Here is a 15,366-nt window from a genome sequence, read left to right as displayed (position 1 = left end):
CATATGATTGCTTCTACATTGGAAAGGGCATATACAGTAGGTATTTGCACCCTAAAGCAAAACAAAACAAAAGAGTGATTATTTACGTAATAAATATTTGTACGTATACTATAGGGCACTGCAGGGCTGAACTTACTCTCTTGTTCGATCCAAACAATGTTATGCTGTGGTTTAGACAATGGACTGTCATTTGGGAGGAGTGGAGGTCACAGTCCAACATGGTCACACAACTTTATGTATCCACTGATGGGACATTAAATATTAATCTTCTTTGTCTTTTCCATTGAGCTAAACTCTCTTCCATCTATTTCCTACATAACACTGTGCTTTGCTCTTTTACCTCACTTACAACTGTAATTTAGGGATACAGTAGTATATCTGTTGCCAAATAATATGTAAATAATTTAAGAGGAAAGGAGACCACTCACTGAATAGCAGAAGCATTGTGTCATTGAAAAGCACACAATAAGAATGAATATGTTGCTTGCTTTTGGACAAATCATTTAACGAGCTAGAGTACGCATATATATACCGACATCAACACCCCACAAGCTTTGTAGCTACACTGTACTGGCTGAACCAAGAAAGATTTCTTGATGCTGTAAATGATTTTTCTGAATATATACTGAAACACAATGTAGTGCTAGAAATAAAGTCCAGGCTATCACATCTTTTTTGTTAGAGAAATTTGTGCATCACTCATGGCTCTTTCACCACACATAGATACATACACAAATAGAAGACGAATACAGTCTACACAATTCATAAGCTAAAGAGGAATCTTGTAAATAATAGAAATCAGTTAGGACTTTTATGTTGAAGCCTCTGAAATTAGAAATAATTTTATGTGATCTGGTATGATGAACACATAATCAAAGTCTTTGCTGATCCATCAAGAAAAACATAATAAAAGTGTCTCATATAACAACTGAACTGCAAAAAGAAGCTGGAATAATGCGTTGTAGCCTACAATTGTACACATGAGCCATTCACCCTTTTACTATATAGGTACAACAATGATAAAATTAATATTTTTGACAAAGAAACAATAACTCAGTTTTATTTCTGCCTGTAAATTATTATTGAGGAAAAAACAGTATAATTAAAATTCAGTCAGTTATTTACACATCTTTTAAACAATTCAATTTACTTTATTTTCGTTTTAAAATGAGAACAGCTTATCTTCCACCATTTCCGTCAATGTAAATTTCTTGGGGAACATTCACTTCTTCGGCGTGGTATCGCAGCAGTGACTTCACTTCACACGCTGCCAGTTGACGAAGTTCGTTCTGAAACACGCAAATTTGATTGGTATTAGTACGTTTATAACGAAACAAAGAAATAAAAATTTTGTCAGAAGTGGGATTCGAACCCACGCCCTCAAATGAGGACCAGAATGCTCGAACCTACTTGCGTAGGCAAGGGTTAACCTTGAGTCTGGCGCCTTAGACCGCTCGGCCATCCTGACAACTGCCCGATGAAGTCTTGTATAACAAATGACATTAATGCTAGTGTTCATTCACATAGATTTTTCTTGTCGCACGAAAACGAACAATGGCTGTGTGAAGTAAAACACTGAAAAAAACATCAATTGCGAATGTTTTCTGAGGGTTCAATAACTATATTAGCGAAGTCATCTGATTTCTTTCTATAAAGTTTACAACTTCCTGTAAAGCCATTAAGGTGGAACTTACAACTTAATATACTAAGCATTTAAGATCCAACTAGCAACTAAGAGTACAGAAATTTCCTGACGCGTTGAGCTGGAGGAAAAATTAGAAGCGATGTAACAAACACATTAATTAATAAAACTGTTTTCGATCACTATAATTAATTATTTCTAATTAAAATTCTCCAAGGCTGTTTAAGGATCTGTTGACTCCGTTCTCGAAAGTATCAACATAGACGGGCACTCGTAAATACATTGAATTTTCGGAGATAAGCATTACGTCACAGTGTTGTTTGTAGTTAGACGCTCAAAATGATGAATTTCGTGCACCACATAATAATTTGTACGTCCACCCGGGTCAAAAAATCATAAAAATACACAGATGTGCCACAATGGTAGTAATATTACTCAAAATAGTTTGTTTCTTTCTCTAATCTTGCTACAGCTTTACATGGCGTGCTTTCCTTTCTGCGAAGGAACCACGTCGAAGTTCATCAAACGTTTTGATACATAAAAAATCGAATTGTAGTTGTCTAATAATGATAAAACAGCTGTTAAGTACGAATAGTACCCAAGACTGGTGGGGTACCTGGCAGTAATTGCGTCATTTTGTCACTGTCTACTAGATTAAACGAAATAAGCATTTCTAATATTGCAGCAATAGTAATATGCAACAAATAAGTGACACTGTTTTGGCACAAAGACCATTTCTATCTACTTCATTTGCATAAATAACATGGTAGAATATAAGTAACGAAGTACCGGTACCAATATAAAGTGCCTATTAGCCCTACTACAAGTATATAGTTATACGTTACGAAACAGTTTCACATTTCATTCCTATGCTCCAGTTTCTCAAGCATGAAATCGAAAAGCAGTAGTAGTAGGAATTTTTATATAAATTTGTAATCGTCATATTCTTCCATAAACTTGCGTGGTATCCCCGTTTCTTTTCTTATCTCGTACTCACAATTTTGTCTTCACTAATTCTGAAAGTTTTCCTGCCACCGTCGAAACTTTCTCCTAAGGTTACCTTCAGTAACACTGCCAGAAACACCGGTTTAGTTATCCCAAGTTTACTCTCCGTACAACGTGCTTTCCGCGCTATTGCGAGAGTAGAACTTACAGCAGCTGCTAACAGAGAATGGTATACCTGCCTCTTACAATTAGTAGTGTAGCGATCTGGCAAAAATTTTGTCAAAATTTTATTTTCTTGGATACACCGAGAAGATAATTTGTAATCTTTCTTACCTATTATTCCTGTTAGTCGTTTATTTCCACTCTGGTGGTCCGAATTCATGGATTTCACTAACAATTATAACACGTATCATGCACACACCCAGTCAGCCACATATGTCTTTGCTATTCCCCTGTTCGGGTTTATTCGCCTCAGCTCGAATAAAATGCCCCGTTCACTTTTGTCTGCAGGGAAGTTTCTTCTTATTTCTTGGTACAACGGGGATTCCTCTGGTAGACACATCACGTACACCATGCACGCATTCAAAAATCTACTTATGATTCGTTCAGAAATCAACTTAGAATGTGTTAAAAATGTTAAAAAACCAACAGGGATACGTTTCAAAATCATATGAATTATCAGTAGACCAACATGCTCTGGATGCTACGCGCTTTGTGAAAGATAGTTTTTTTTCTTCAAGGATATGAATCTGGCGCGCCCTGAAATTGACACCCGGGGCATATGCCCCAGTTTGCCACCCCCTACACCCAGGCCTGCACAGATTAAAGCAATATCGTATGTTTGGGTAGAATATATTGTGAAAAGCGAAACTTACAGTTTTAAATTAGGAATATGGTACATATTATTGACATCACTTTGCACTAATCTTCGTCAGCTCACGAGAACAAATTACCTCTACCTTTAGTCCATGTAGTGTCTAGAGACAAAATAATTTGGAATTTTGGAGAAGGTACCCATGCCCTTGTTGTGGGGCAGAAAGCGAGTTCGGTTACTATTTTTTACTGTATGTGAGAAGGGGACAGGGACAACAGCTGCTTTCTCCTGCCTCTAGCTGGCTGTGCCCTTGAAGTTTACACAGAAACGTCAAAAATGCATGAACAGTTTTCATCTACGAAAATTTCAGTTATTTAATGAGTTTCATGTTGTTCTGTAGAGCGTTTGAACTATTCTTTTATAGAAATGATGTGGAACAGATTAGTTTACAGGACATGTATATTGCATGATTAATGTTAACATTAATGAACACATTATTTTTTTAGTCCTACTCATGCAACTACACTTGAAAACAAGGCCAGAAATATGATTTTAAATTAGATAATAAATTTGCTTTGCTGCCTGTCAGATATTTTATGGAATTGGGCAAATGATCAAAGATTTTTGTTGCTGCATATTGAAATCGTTTGTGAGCCTTCAATAATGGATACCAGTAACAAAGCTCATTTTCCCTCTTGCATTGTAGGTATAGACATGGTTATTCTTCTCAAATCTTGATGGATTGTTTATGGCGAATTTTATTACTAAATACACTAGGTCTTGTTAATCCAGCTATTCCTTGCACATATTAGTGGAAACGCCAGATTATTGAGTGTCTTAAATTAAGTGTAAAAATAGAGGTATTATGCCTTACTAAATTCAAAGACATTCGTCCTTGAGTGTGTACATGTGCAGTAGTATCACTCACTATGAAATATGTCCTAAATTTTTAGCTGTCGCAATGGCGATATATGATGACAGTCTCCTTTGTCACACAAGGATCTTTATCACTCTCATTGTAACTTTCCTGGATGCTTTTGATTATCTCTTCGTGTGTTAAAGTTTGGTCATAAATAGTTGCTCATCCAGCATTGTACTCAGCAGCTAAAAGCTTTCTGTGAAGTACCGAAGTCCAACTCATCTTAAATTCGAGTATCTGATTAAGGTTTAGTATAGCGTATTTTCGTTTCTAAGTCATGACATTGAACCATCAAGAAAGCCACAATTTCAAACATATATACTGCATTATTCAGTTGCCCTTACCTATGGGTTTTATGCAACCTGCAACTCCTCTGCAAAAACCATATGTGAGATTATCATATTCTCTCACTCGTTATGCGCATTAGCTCTACAGAAAAAAATTTACAGGACCTTTCTGGAGGAGATTTAATATTTTTAAGTTTTGTACTGGGATACATAGTTGCCAGAGGTCACAGGTTTCGAGTTATTCAAGACAAACATTTAAAAGAACCCTTCAGCTGCATCTTCACCCCCATACTCATCCCTCATCAGTCAAGATTTCTAGTATGTTGTTAATGGCACTCCTTCTTACCATGGTACAAAAATTTCTGATTACCTTTTTTGGTTGCTATTGATTGTATTATTATGTACCAGTATAGTTGGCTATTTCGTTAACATTACTAATTTAAATTTGCCTGTGGAGATAATGAAAGAAAACTAATTAGATTGACAATTCAGTACAAACTCAACCCCATCAAGCATAGTAATTTCGTAGTCAGAAGGACTGACGAGCACAACTAAGTAATTGTTTGTTTTGTACTGAAAAATTCACAAAATTATTAGGTAAAATTTGCACAAATGTCAGTTTTAAGTTTTCTAAGTGCTCAACTAAGCTGGTGGGTAACAAAGCCAGTAAGTGAAGAGCAAAAAACAGCGAATGTGAGAAATAATTCGTGCAGTTTCAAGTTTTTGTACAGTGGTAGGAGTGAGTGCTATAAACAACATACTGCAGTCCTGACTGGTGGGGGCTGAATGTTGGAGTGGTGGTGTGTTTGAAGGTCACTTTTGTATGTTTTTCTCTAGTAGCTCAAAAGCTATGGCCCCTAGCAAAAACGTATTTCAGTACAAAATTTAACTACATTAAATTTTCTACAAAAAGGTCCTGTTTGTATTTTCTATAGGACTAATGTTTTGCACACAGCACCAAGAGAATATGAATATCTCATATGTGGTATTTGAATATATTGTGGTTTGCTTAAAATCCATCAGTAGGGAATGTTGATCCACCCTTATGACATTGTTTAGCATTGTAATTAACTAACAATATTGTTGCACTTGAGAATTCATTACTGTATGTATCATTTTTGCTTGAGTGGCTAGAGGTTGGACGTGGGCTGGATTACTTAATTACTTACAGGCTAGATTAATGAGGACTGAATTAGCAAGAGTTTAGTGTATATGTACTGTGACAGTGCAGCTGAAATGCACAGGTCCTTGAAGAGGTACCTACATGAAGTCCTTGGAGGAATACTATATATTATTCTTACTGCTCACTTTTGTACAAACAGTACTTTGTGTCTAAGTGATGCGCTACCCCAGAAAATTATTCTACAAGACATTATTGAGTGAAAATAAGCAGAATATGTTGGGAGGTTAACTCATTCATTTCCATGATTAGCAGTTATACAAAGAGGAAAAGTAGCTGAACTTAATTGTTTGAGAAACTCAACAATATCCTTCAGCCAGTGAAAGTGTTCATCAATAGATACATCCAAAAATTTATACTATTCTACCTGTTTACTTACTCCTGATTGTGTTCTATGTGAATTGTTGGTGTAACTACTTTTTATACAGAACTGATTGTTTTTCCATAATTTAGAAAGAGTCAATTATCTGAGAACACTTCTTAATTCTTTGGGAAACTCCATTTACAATTTCTTCTGTTGCTGTCTCTCTGAGGGGATTTATTATACCAACACTATTGTCTGCCAAAAGTACCAATTATGATTGTTGCATGTTAAGTGGAAGGTAATTCACAGACATAAGGAATAGGAGGGGACCGAAATTGAATTCCTTTGGACTCCCTTTGTGATTATACCAACACTATTGTCTGCAAAAAGTACCAATTATGATTGTTGAATGTAAAGTGGAAGGTTATTTGCAGACATAAGAAATAGGAGTGGACCAAAATTGAATTTCTTTGAACTCCCTTTGTGATTTTTCCGCCTTCACCAAACATTTCTACACTTTTAACATTGTTTGAATTATTCAGCACAACTTTCTGCATTCTGTGTGTTGAATATTATTCAGATGAGCTGTATGTAAAACCATCAATCCCACAAAACTTGAGTTTTTCTAAGAGAGTAACATGACCTACATATTCAATCACCTGAAAGATCACAAAAAATGATTGTATTCTTATTGTGAATGTATAACTAGCATCCTCAGCTGAGCACTCCTGGAATCCAAACTGTTATATGTGAAGTATATTGTTTCTGTGTATCACCCTCTTGAGTACATACCTTTCTCGAATATTTTGGAATAAACGATGTCAGTGAGAGAACTGGCTGATAATTATTTTAGTCTGTCTTGTCGCTTGAAGAGATTTAACAGTTGCATGTTTTAACCAGTCAGGAAAAATTCCCTGTGCTATTGATGCATCACATATGTCACTAAGGACCTTACTTATTAAGTTGGAACAAATTTTCAGAATTTTGTTTCAGATTCCATCAACACAACAAGAGCTTTTGTTTTTTAGAGTTTTTATAATTCTACTAATGTCAGTGAAAGTTTTTGGTGCTACTTCTAGCTGCTTAATGTTTTGTGGAATGGAAATTCTTAATATATTCTCTTGCTTCTTCAACTGAACCATATAATACTATTTTGCTGCCGCATTTAGCAACTGATTGTTAAAAGTACTCAAAAATTATGAATTATCATTCACAACTTTGTCATTTAGTTTAATTGTCACGGTATCTAGTGCACTAACTGGCTGTGCTGTCCTCCAGTTGACAACATTGCATATAGTTTTAATCTTATTATCTGCATTATTTATTTCTGTCTTAGTGCCTTTTCTAGGACTACCAGTACCAAGAGTGTTGGTTTCAGCATAATTTGGAGTAAGTTCTCCTAAATTATTAGGTTTTTCGTAATAGCAGAAAACTTTCTGATCATTACTAGTAATAAGAGAGTCCACTTCTTGTTTCACTTCTTGTTTACACAGTGTTCTATCCCTTCCATTTCATAATTTTTCTCAGCATTTTCCTTCTATTTTCACCACATCCCTACCACTCTCATGTTCTTAAGATGGCAGCTTATTCTTATTTTCGCCAATACTGTGGATTATTTCAGTTTTTAGCAGTACTTTTTGAAGTCTTATGCTCCAGATATATGTACTAACCAGCCATAGCCTTCATGGATAAGTAACAATTAGTGGTACACATTAAGAAAGACAATCAGCTGTGAGAAATTGCATTAATCATTATATAATGTTGAGCTTGTATCTATTATTTACATTTACTGACTAAATTTAGCAGTGTAAAATTAACAGTAAATGGCTATTTTTAGAAATACAAACTGCTTCTTCTTCGGTTACATCGAATAACTGTTGTGTGTTTATTAAAGCTTGTAAGTTACTTACTTGACTACTCTAAAATTGATCAAGAATGAGAGTTGTTTACTAGAAGCCCATTCCAATTCCAAAAGGGATTGAACTATGTAAAAATTTCTCTAGCCCATAATAAATGTACCCTCTCCAATTATGACGATTATTACCATGTGATAGTTATCAAACAGTGTTGAAAAGTGTAGTTATTGTTATGGAAAGCAAAATTTTAAAAATAATTTGATGAAAACAATATTTTCAACAATACTCGATTGGATTTCAGACAGATTTGGGCACAGTTCAAGGTACTTGCTCACTTCCAACAGAGCGGATCAAGCAACCTGAAAACCAATGCTTTATAGTAAACATGTTGACTTTTAAGTCTGAAATGCTATTGAACAAGCTACATTTATTTAGATTTAAAGAAAATGTCATTGAATTTGTGAAATATTATTTCAGTAAGTCAACACAGACGGTGGAAGTTAATGGCATAAGTCACAAGTAGCTACCAGAGCAAGTAGGTGTCACTCAGGGTTCTGTAATTTGTTCAATCTTTTTCATTAACTACATTAATGACTTGCTGTGTTTAATAATGTGGTCAGCTGTGTGGAGCTTTTTGATTATATGTAGTATTCTAGTTGGTGTGAGATCAGCAACAGGAGATATGCTGAGATACAAGTAGATAAAAACCAGTGTTTAAGTTGGGTCAAATGTTCATATGTGTGTGAATTTCTAAGGGATCAAACTGCTGAGGTCATCGGTTCCTAGACTTACACACCACTTAAACTAACTTAACCTAACTTATCCTAAGAACAACACACATGAACACACACACACACACACACACACACACAAGGGAAGACTTGAACCTCCGGCAGGAGGGGCTGTGCCACCTGTGACACGGCACCTCAAACCGTGAGACCACTCCATGTGGCGTTTTAGTTGGTGATTGGTATAATGCTAACTCTCTCTGTTTCAATCAAGACAATATACAGGACCTTCAGATTGTATGGAATTGTAACAGTAATGGAATGGGATTTAAATGCTGTTAATTTCCTTGGGAAAACAACTGATCCATACTATCCTGAGATAGTCATGTGAAGTATGGAACATTAGTAATGGTTTATCTTCTATACTTCTGTGTTAATATTCCTGTTCTCAGAGTGGCTTATTATGCCCTGACATACTGTTGTATAACATATATAATCTTGTAGAGTCACTAAAGGAGTGCAACCAATATTTTCAAATTACAGAAGAAGACAATAAGGAAAACATACAGATGGCACACAGAGGTCATTGTATACTTAGCTACAAAATAGTTAAAATTATGACTTCACCTAATGAATTTTATTTTCCACTGTGTATTTCCCATCAACAAGAATTATGACAGCCACCAACAGAATGATATGTCCTACAAGCACAATACCAGGAACTAATATGACCTAAAACAATGAAATTATATTTATACAAAAATGCAGAAGTGTTTTATGCACAAATCAATAAAACCCTTTATTGTGGTTACCTGACATAGTCAATCAGTGTAGGAGGTGATCTTCGAATTTGTACTGTAGTCTTCTTGTGAAAACCAATTTATTTGCCAAGATCGCTATTTTAAGACAATTACTGGCTTATGTACTAGTTTCAGTAACATATTTTGCCATATTCAGATTCATAATGTGAGGCAGTGATAGATACATCACACAATGCTTAAACCACTTTGTCACATTAGGACTATACATATGCAAACGAAAACTTAGCCATTACAATGATATGCCAGGTGTGTTACTATAATGTATGTACACATTGTCATTCATTTTCCAATTTTTATGTACCTTTTGATAGCACACATGGAATGTCATTGCAATGCCTCAACTTAATTATGCATACCGATTAATCCTAATTTGACAGATTGATATAAGTATTGTATGATCTAACTATCACCGCCCAGTTTTGTGGATCTGAAGATGGCAATACATATTGCAGAAACTAGTGATCCAGTAATTGTGTTAACATTGCGATCTTTACAAATAAATTGGTTTTCACAAGAAGGCTACATTACAGAACACTTTATGTCGTACTTCAGCATACCAGAAGCCTAGTAATTCAATCAGAAGAATAAACAATTCCTGTTAAAACATATTGATTATGGAGTTGATGAATTTCTGATTTTGTATAAAAAATGTTGCAATAAAAGTTTATGCATTGTTGTAGAGTATTGTAATTAGTGATCAGCAGCATAACATATTCAATATTTTAGAGACTGTAGATTTGTTGAATAGATGCTTATATCTGTAGCACACTGTATTGAATATTTTTACAGCCTCAGATGATTGCTGAAGTCCCTACAACAATAAAAGTACATTACTAATTTATTAAAAGTGAACTTCCACACCGAGAGTTTACTGTAAACAGGGAACCTGACAGATTGGAGCTGTGTGCAATTCACTGCAAGAGCAAACTTTCAGACTGAAGATCTGCTGTGAGACACAAAACTAATCTGCTTCTAAGTTTCAGCAAGTTAACAGTCGTGTATATTGTAGATGAATTCCAGTATTTCAGTGGCATTTGTGTAGGATTCATGGAGATTAATAAAACATTTTGTCTCAGCTTCAACAAAATAAGTATCAGCAGCACTGAGAAACAAACACATATTCAACTTATGTTAGTATACTGAAGAATGTATACATAAATGCTACAGCATACAATATATTTCACCAGGATAGAGATAAATTCAGAATTAGAAGAGGAGACAGGCAAGGAGATTCAATCTCATCAAAAGCATTCTCAGAAATCCTGTGGAAAGTGTTCATTTCTCACACAATGTACATGAAGAAGGAATACAAGTTAATGAACATTTATCACCATTTCCAAATTACTAAAGACCAGATACTCTTTGCCTCTGCTACAGATAAATGTCAGTAATGAATGGAAAAAATAATAAAGTAACTGTGAAAATAGGTCTTAAAACAGTCGAATTAAGACTACAATATTGTTTTAATATCATATCGAAAAGTTTTGTTCTTGAAGAGAGGAACTGTATTGACAGCCAATGAAACAAATTCAGGAGCAAAATGGACCTGTAGTACCTTTGGCAAATTAATAGGGTTTTCTTAACTAAGTATCCAATGTGTGGAAAGTTCATATTCAGAATGTTTTGCCAGTTTTGACTTATGGTAGTGAGGATGGATTTTTATTGAGAAAAAAATTTAAAAAATGGCATTTGCTCATTGTGTGTTGGTGAGATGTGTGTTGTAAATCGCTAGAAGAGACAGAAAAAAACAAACAAATGGGTCAGGAAACACACTGGTATGAAATACGTGATTGTGACTTCAATGAATATTACATGGATGTGTGCAGGACTTGTGGTCAAACTAATGGGTGGTAGATGAACCAAGAAAGTCTGTTGCTGGATTACAGTTAGGAGAAGACCAAAATGGTGACCTCATGGAAAGCAAGTAGATGACACTAGAGAAGATGCAGAAGTAACATAAGAGCCTGTAGCTACTGAATGTGACCCATGGAAATGTCTAGAGGAAGTCTTCATCCAGCAGTGGATATCATAGAGTTGATGATACTGATATTTTCCTTCTTATTCTTCTTCCTCCTCCTTGTGGAGACAATGGATGGTTGATGTGATGATAAATAAGGAAGACTATGCTAACAAACTGGCATACTGAAATTTTACCATATTGAAAAAAGAAAAAAAGATTATGGAGAACTCACCACGAGGATCTGGCAGATGGAGGCAGCATGTTTGGCACAAGTGGGCTCAGGATTGCGTTTGCCAGGGCTCCAGTCCCTGGAGAAGGTCACCTGGGATGCCACCAGGTAGCAGCACCATGCCGTCACCGTCAGTGTGAGAAACAGTCTGTGACAAAAGATGCCACTATAAAAAGATTTGGGCAATGTAAATTCAATAGTCACAAGAGCTTGATCTGCTAGACAGTAGCACCAGTGCACTCCAGTTACAGCTACCAAAGTGCACAACCAACAAACAATTTCTTCAGAATGAGATTTTCACTCTGCAGCGGAGTGTGCGCTGATATGAAACTTCCTGGCAGATTAAAACTGTGTGCCCGACCGAGACTCGAACTCGGGACCTTTGCCTTTCGCGGGCAAGTGCTCTACCAACTGAGCTACCGAAGCACGACTCACGCCCGGCCCTCACAGCTTTACTTCTGCCAGTATCTCGTCTCCTACCTTCCAAACTTTACAGAAGCTCTCCTGCGAACCTTGCAGGACTAGCACTCCTGAAAGAAAGGATATTGCGGAGACATGGCTTAGCCACAGCCTGGGGGATGTTTCCAGAATGAGATTTTCACTCTGCAGCGGAGTGTGCGCTGATATGAAACTTCCTGGCAGATTAAAACTGTGTGCCCGACCGAGACTCGAACTCGGGACCTTTGCCTTTCGCGGGCAAGTGCTCTACCAACTGAGCTACCGAAGCACGACTCACGCCCGGCCCTCACAGCTTTACTTCTGCCAGTATCTCGTCTCCTACCTTCCAAACTTTACAGAAGCTCTCCTGCGAACCTTGCAGGACTAGCACTCCTGAAAGAAAGGATATTGCGGAGACATGGCTTAGCCACAGCCTGGGGGATGTTTCCAGAATGAGATTTTCACTCTGCAGCGGAGTGTGCGCTGATATGAAACTTCCTGGCAGATTAAAACTGTGTGCCCGACCGAGACTCGAACTCGGGACCTTTGCCTTTCGCGGGCAAGTGCTCTACCAACTGAGCTACCGAAGCACGACTCACGCCCGGCCCTCACAGCTTTACTTCTGCCAGTATCTCGTCTCCTACCTTCCAAACTTTACAGAAGCTCTCCTGCGAACCTTGCAGGACTAGCACTCCTGAAAGAAAGGATATTGCGGAGACATGGCTTAGCCACAGCCTGGGGGATGTTTCCAGAATGAGATTTTCACTCTGCAGCGGAGTGTGCGCTGATATGAAACTTCCTGGCAGATTAAAACTGTGTGCCCGACCGAGACTCGAACTCGGGACCTTTGCCTTTCGCGGGCAAGTGCTCTACCAACTGAGCTACCGAAGCACGACTCACGCCCGGCCCTCACAGCTTTACTTCTGCCAGTATCTCGTCTCCTACCTTCCAAACTTTACAGAAGCTCTCCTGCGAACCTTGCAGGACTAGCACTCCTGAAAGAAAGGATATTGCGGAGACATGGCTTAGCCACAGCCTGGGGGATGTTTCCAGAATGAGATTTTCACTCTGCAGCGGAGTGTGCGCTGATATGAAACTTCCTGGCAGATTAAAACTGTGTGCCCGACCGAGACTCGAACTCGGGACCTTTGCCTTTCGCGGGCAAGTGCTCTACCAACTGAGCTACCGAAGCACGACTCACGCCCGGCCCTCACAGCTTTACTTCTGCCAGTATCTCGTCTCCTACCTTCCAAACTTTACAGAAGCTCTCCTGCGAACCTTGCAGGACTAGCACTCCTGAAAGAAAGGATATTGCGGAGACATGGCTTAGCCACAGCCTGGGGGATGTTTCCAGAATGAGATTTTCACTTTGCAGCGGAGTGTGCGCTGATATGAAACTTCCTGGCAGATTAAAACTGTGTGCCCGACCGAGACTCGAACTCGGGACCTTTGCCTTTCGCGGGCAAGTGCTCTACCAACTGAGCTACCGAAGCACGACTCACGCCCGGCCCTCACAGCTTTACTTCTGCCAGTATCTCGTCTCCTACCTTCCAAACTTTACAGAAGCTCTCCTGCGAACCTTGCAGGACTAGCACTCCTGAAAGAAAGGATATTGCGGAGACATGGCTTAGCCACAGCCTGGGGGATGTTTCCAGAATGAGATTTTCACTCTGCAGCGGAGTGTGCGCTGATATGAAACTTCCTGGCAGATTAAAACTGTGTGCCCGACCGAGACTCGAACTCGGGACCTTTGCCTTTCGCGGGCAAGTGCTCTACCAACTGAGCTACCGAAGCACGACTCACGCCCGGCCCTCACAGCTTTACTTCTGCCAGTATCTCGTCTCCTACCTTCCAAACTTTACAGAAGCTCTCCTGCGAACCTTGCAGGACTAGCACTCCTGAAAGAAAGGATATTGCGGAGACATGGCTTAGCCACAGCCTGGGGGATGTTTCCAGAATGAGATTTTCACTCTGCAGCGGAGTGTGCGCTGATATGAAACTTCCTGGCAGATTAAAACTGTGTGCCCGACCGAGACTCGAACTCGGGACCTTTGCCTTTCGCGGGCAAGTGCTCTACCAACTGAGCTTCCGAAGCACGACTCACGCCCGGCCCTCACAGCTTTACTTCTGCCAGTATCTCGTCTCCTACCTTCCAAACTTTACAGAAGCTCTCCTGCGAACCTTGCAGGACTAGCACTCCTGAAAGAAAGGATATTGCGGAGACATGGCTTAGCCACAGCCTGGGGGATGTTTCCAGAATGAGATTTTCACTCTGCAGCGGAGTGTGCGCTGATATGAAACTTCCTGGCAGATTAAAACTGTGTGCCCGACCGAGACTCGAACTCGGGACCTTTGCCTTTCGCGGGCAAGTGCTCTACCAACTGAGCTACCGAAGCAGAGTGAAAATCTCATTCTGGAAACATCCCCCAGGCTGTGGCTAAGCCATGTCTCCGCAATATCCTTTCTTTCAGGAGTGCTAGTCCTGCAAGGTTCGCAGGAGAGCTTCTGTAAAGTTTGGAAGGTAGGAGACGAGATACTGGCAGAAGTAAAGCTGTGAGGGCCGGGCGTGAGTCGTGCTTCGGTAGCTCAGTTGGTAGAGCACTTGCCCGCGAAAGGCAAAGGTCCCGAGTTCGAGTCTCGGTCGGGCACACAGTTTTAATCTGCCAGGAAGTTTCATATCAGCGCACACTCCGCTGCAGAGTGAAAATCTCATTCTGGAAACATCCCCCAGGCTGTGGCTAAGCCATGTCTCCGCAATATCCTTTCTTTCAGGAGTGCTAGTCCTGCAAGGTTCGCAGGAGAGCTTCTGTAAAGTTTGGAAGGTAGGAGACGAGATACTGGCAGAAGTAAAGCTGTGAGGGCCGGGCGTGAGTCGTGCTTCGGTAGCTCAGTTGGTAGAGCACTTGCCCGCGAAAGGCAAAGGTCCCGAGTTCGAGTCTCGGTCGGGCACACAGTTTTAATCTGCCAGGAAGTTTCATATCAGCGCACACTCCGCTGCAGAGTGAAAATCTCATTCTGGAAACATCCCCCAGGCTGTGGCTAAGCCATGTCTCCGCAATATCCTTTCTTTCAGGAGTGCTAGTCCTGCAAGGTTCGCAGGAGAGCTTCTGTAAAGTTTGGAAGGTAGGAGACGAGATACTGGCAGAAGTAAAGCTGTGAGGGCCGGGCGTGAGTCGTGCTTCGGTAGCTCAGTTGGTAGAGCACTTGCCCGCGAAAGGCAAAGGTCCCGAGTTCGAGTCTCGG

At 39.3% G+C, this 15,366-nt stretch overlaps 1 protein-coding gene and 1 non-coding gene across 2 annotated transcripts in view; both read right to left on the bottom strand.

The window, feature by feature from the left end:
• Nucleotides 1–1,058: 1,058 nt before the first annotated feature.
• Nucleotides 1,059–15,366, bottom strand: part of LOC126259927 (uncharacterized) — a 32,135-nt gene continuing 17,827 nt past the window's right edge. The window contains exons 2-3 of the mRNA XM_049957018.1: nucleotides 11,689–11,833; nucleotides 1,059–1,289 (exon numbers count right to left, since the gene is read on the bottom strand). Coding sequence (XP_049812975.1) covers nucleotides 1,179–1,289; nucleotides 11,689–11,833 — 256 coding nt within the window. The 3' untranslated portion in view covers nucleotides 1,059–1,178. The remainder of the gene's footprint in view (nucleotides 1,290–11,688; nucleotides 11,834–15,366) is intronic.
• Trnal-caa (transfer RNA leucine (anticodon CAA)) lies at nucleotides 1,352–1,468 on the bottom strand. The gene is made up of 2 exons: nucleotides 1,431–1,468; nucleotides 1,352–1,397 (listed from the first exon to the last, which is right to left on the bottom strand). It is a non-coding gene; the product is annotated as a tRNA-Leu (tRNA).

Source organism: Schistocerca nitens, chromosome 5 (assembly GCF_023898315.1).
Source record: "Schistocerca nitens isolate TAMUIC-IGC-003100 chromosome 5, iqSchNite1.1, whole genome shotgun sequence".
In the NCBI taxonomy this organism is placed as follows: domain Eukaryota; kingdom Metazoa; phylum Arthropoda; class Insecta; order Orthoptera; family Acrididae; genus Schistocerca; species Schistocerca nitens.
The sequence above is the reverse complement of the archived record's forward strand: the minus strand, read 5'-3'. Positions and strand labels throughout refer to the sequence as shown.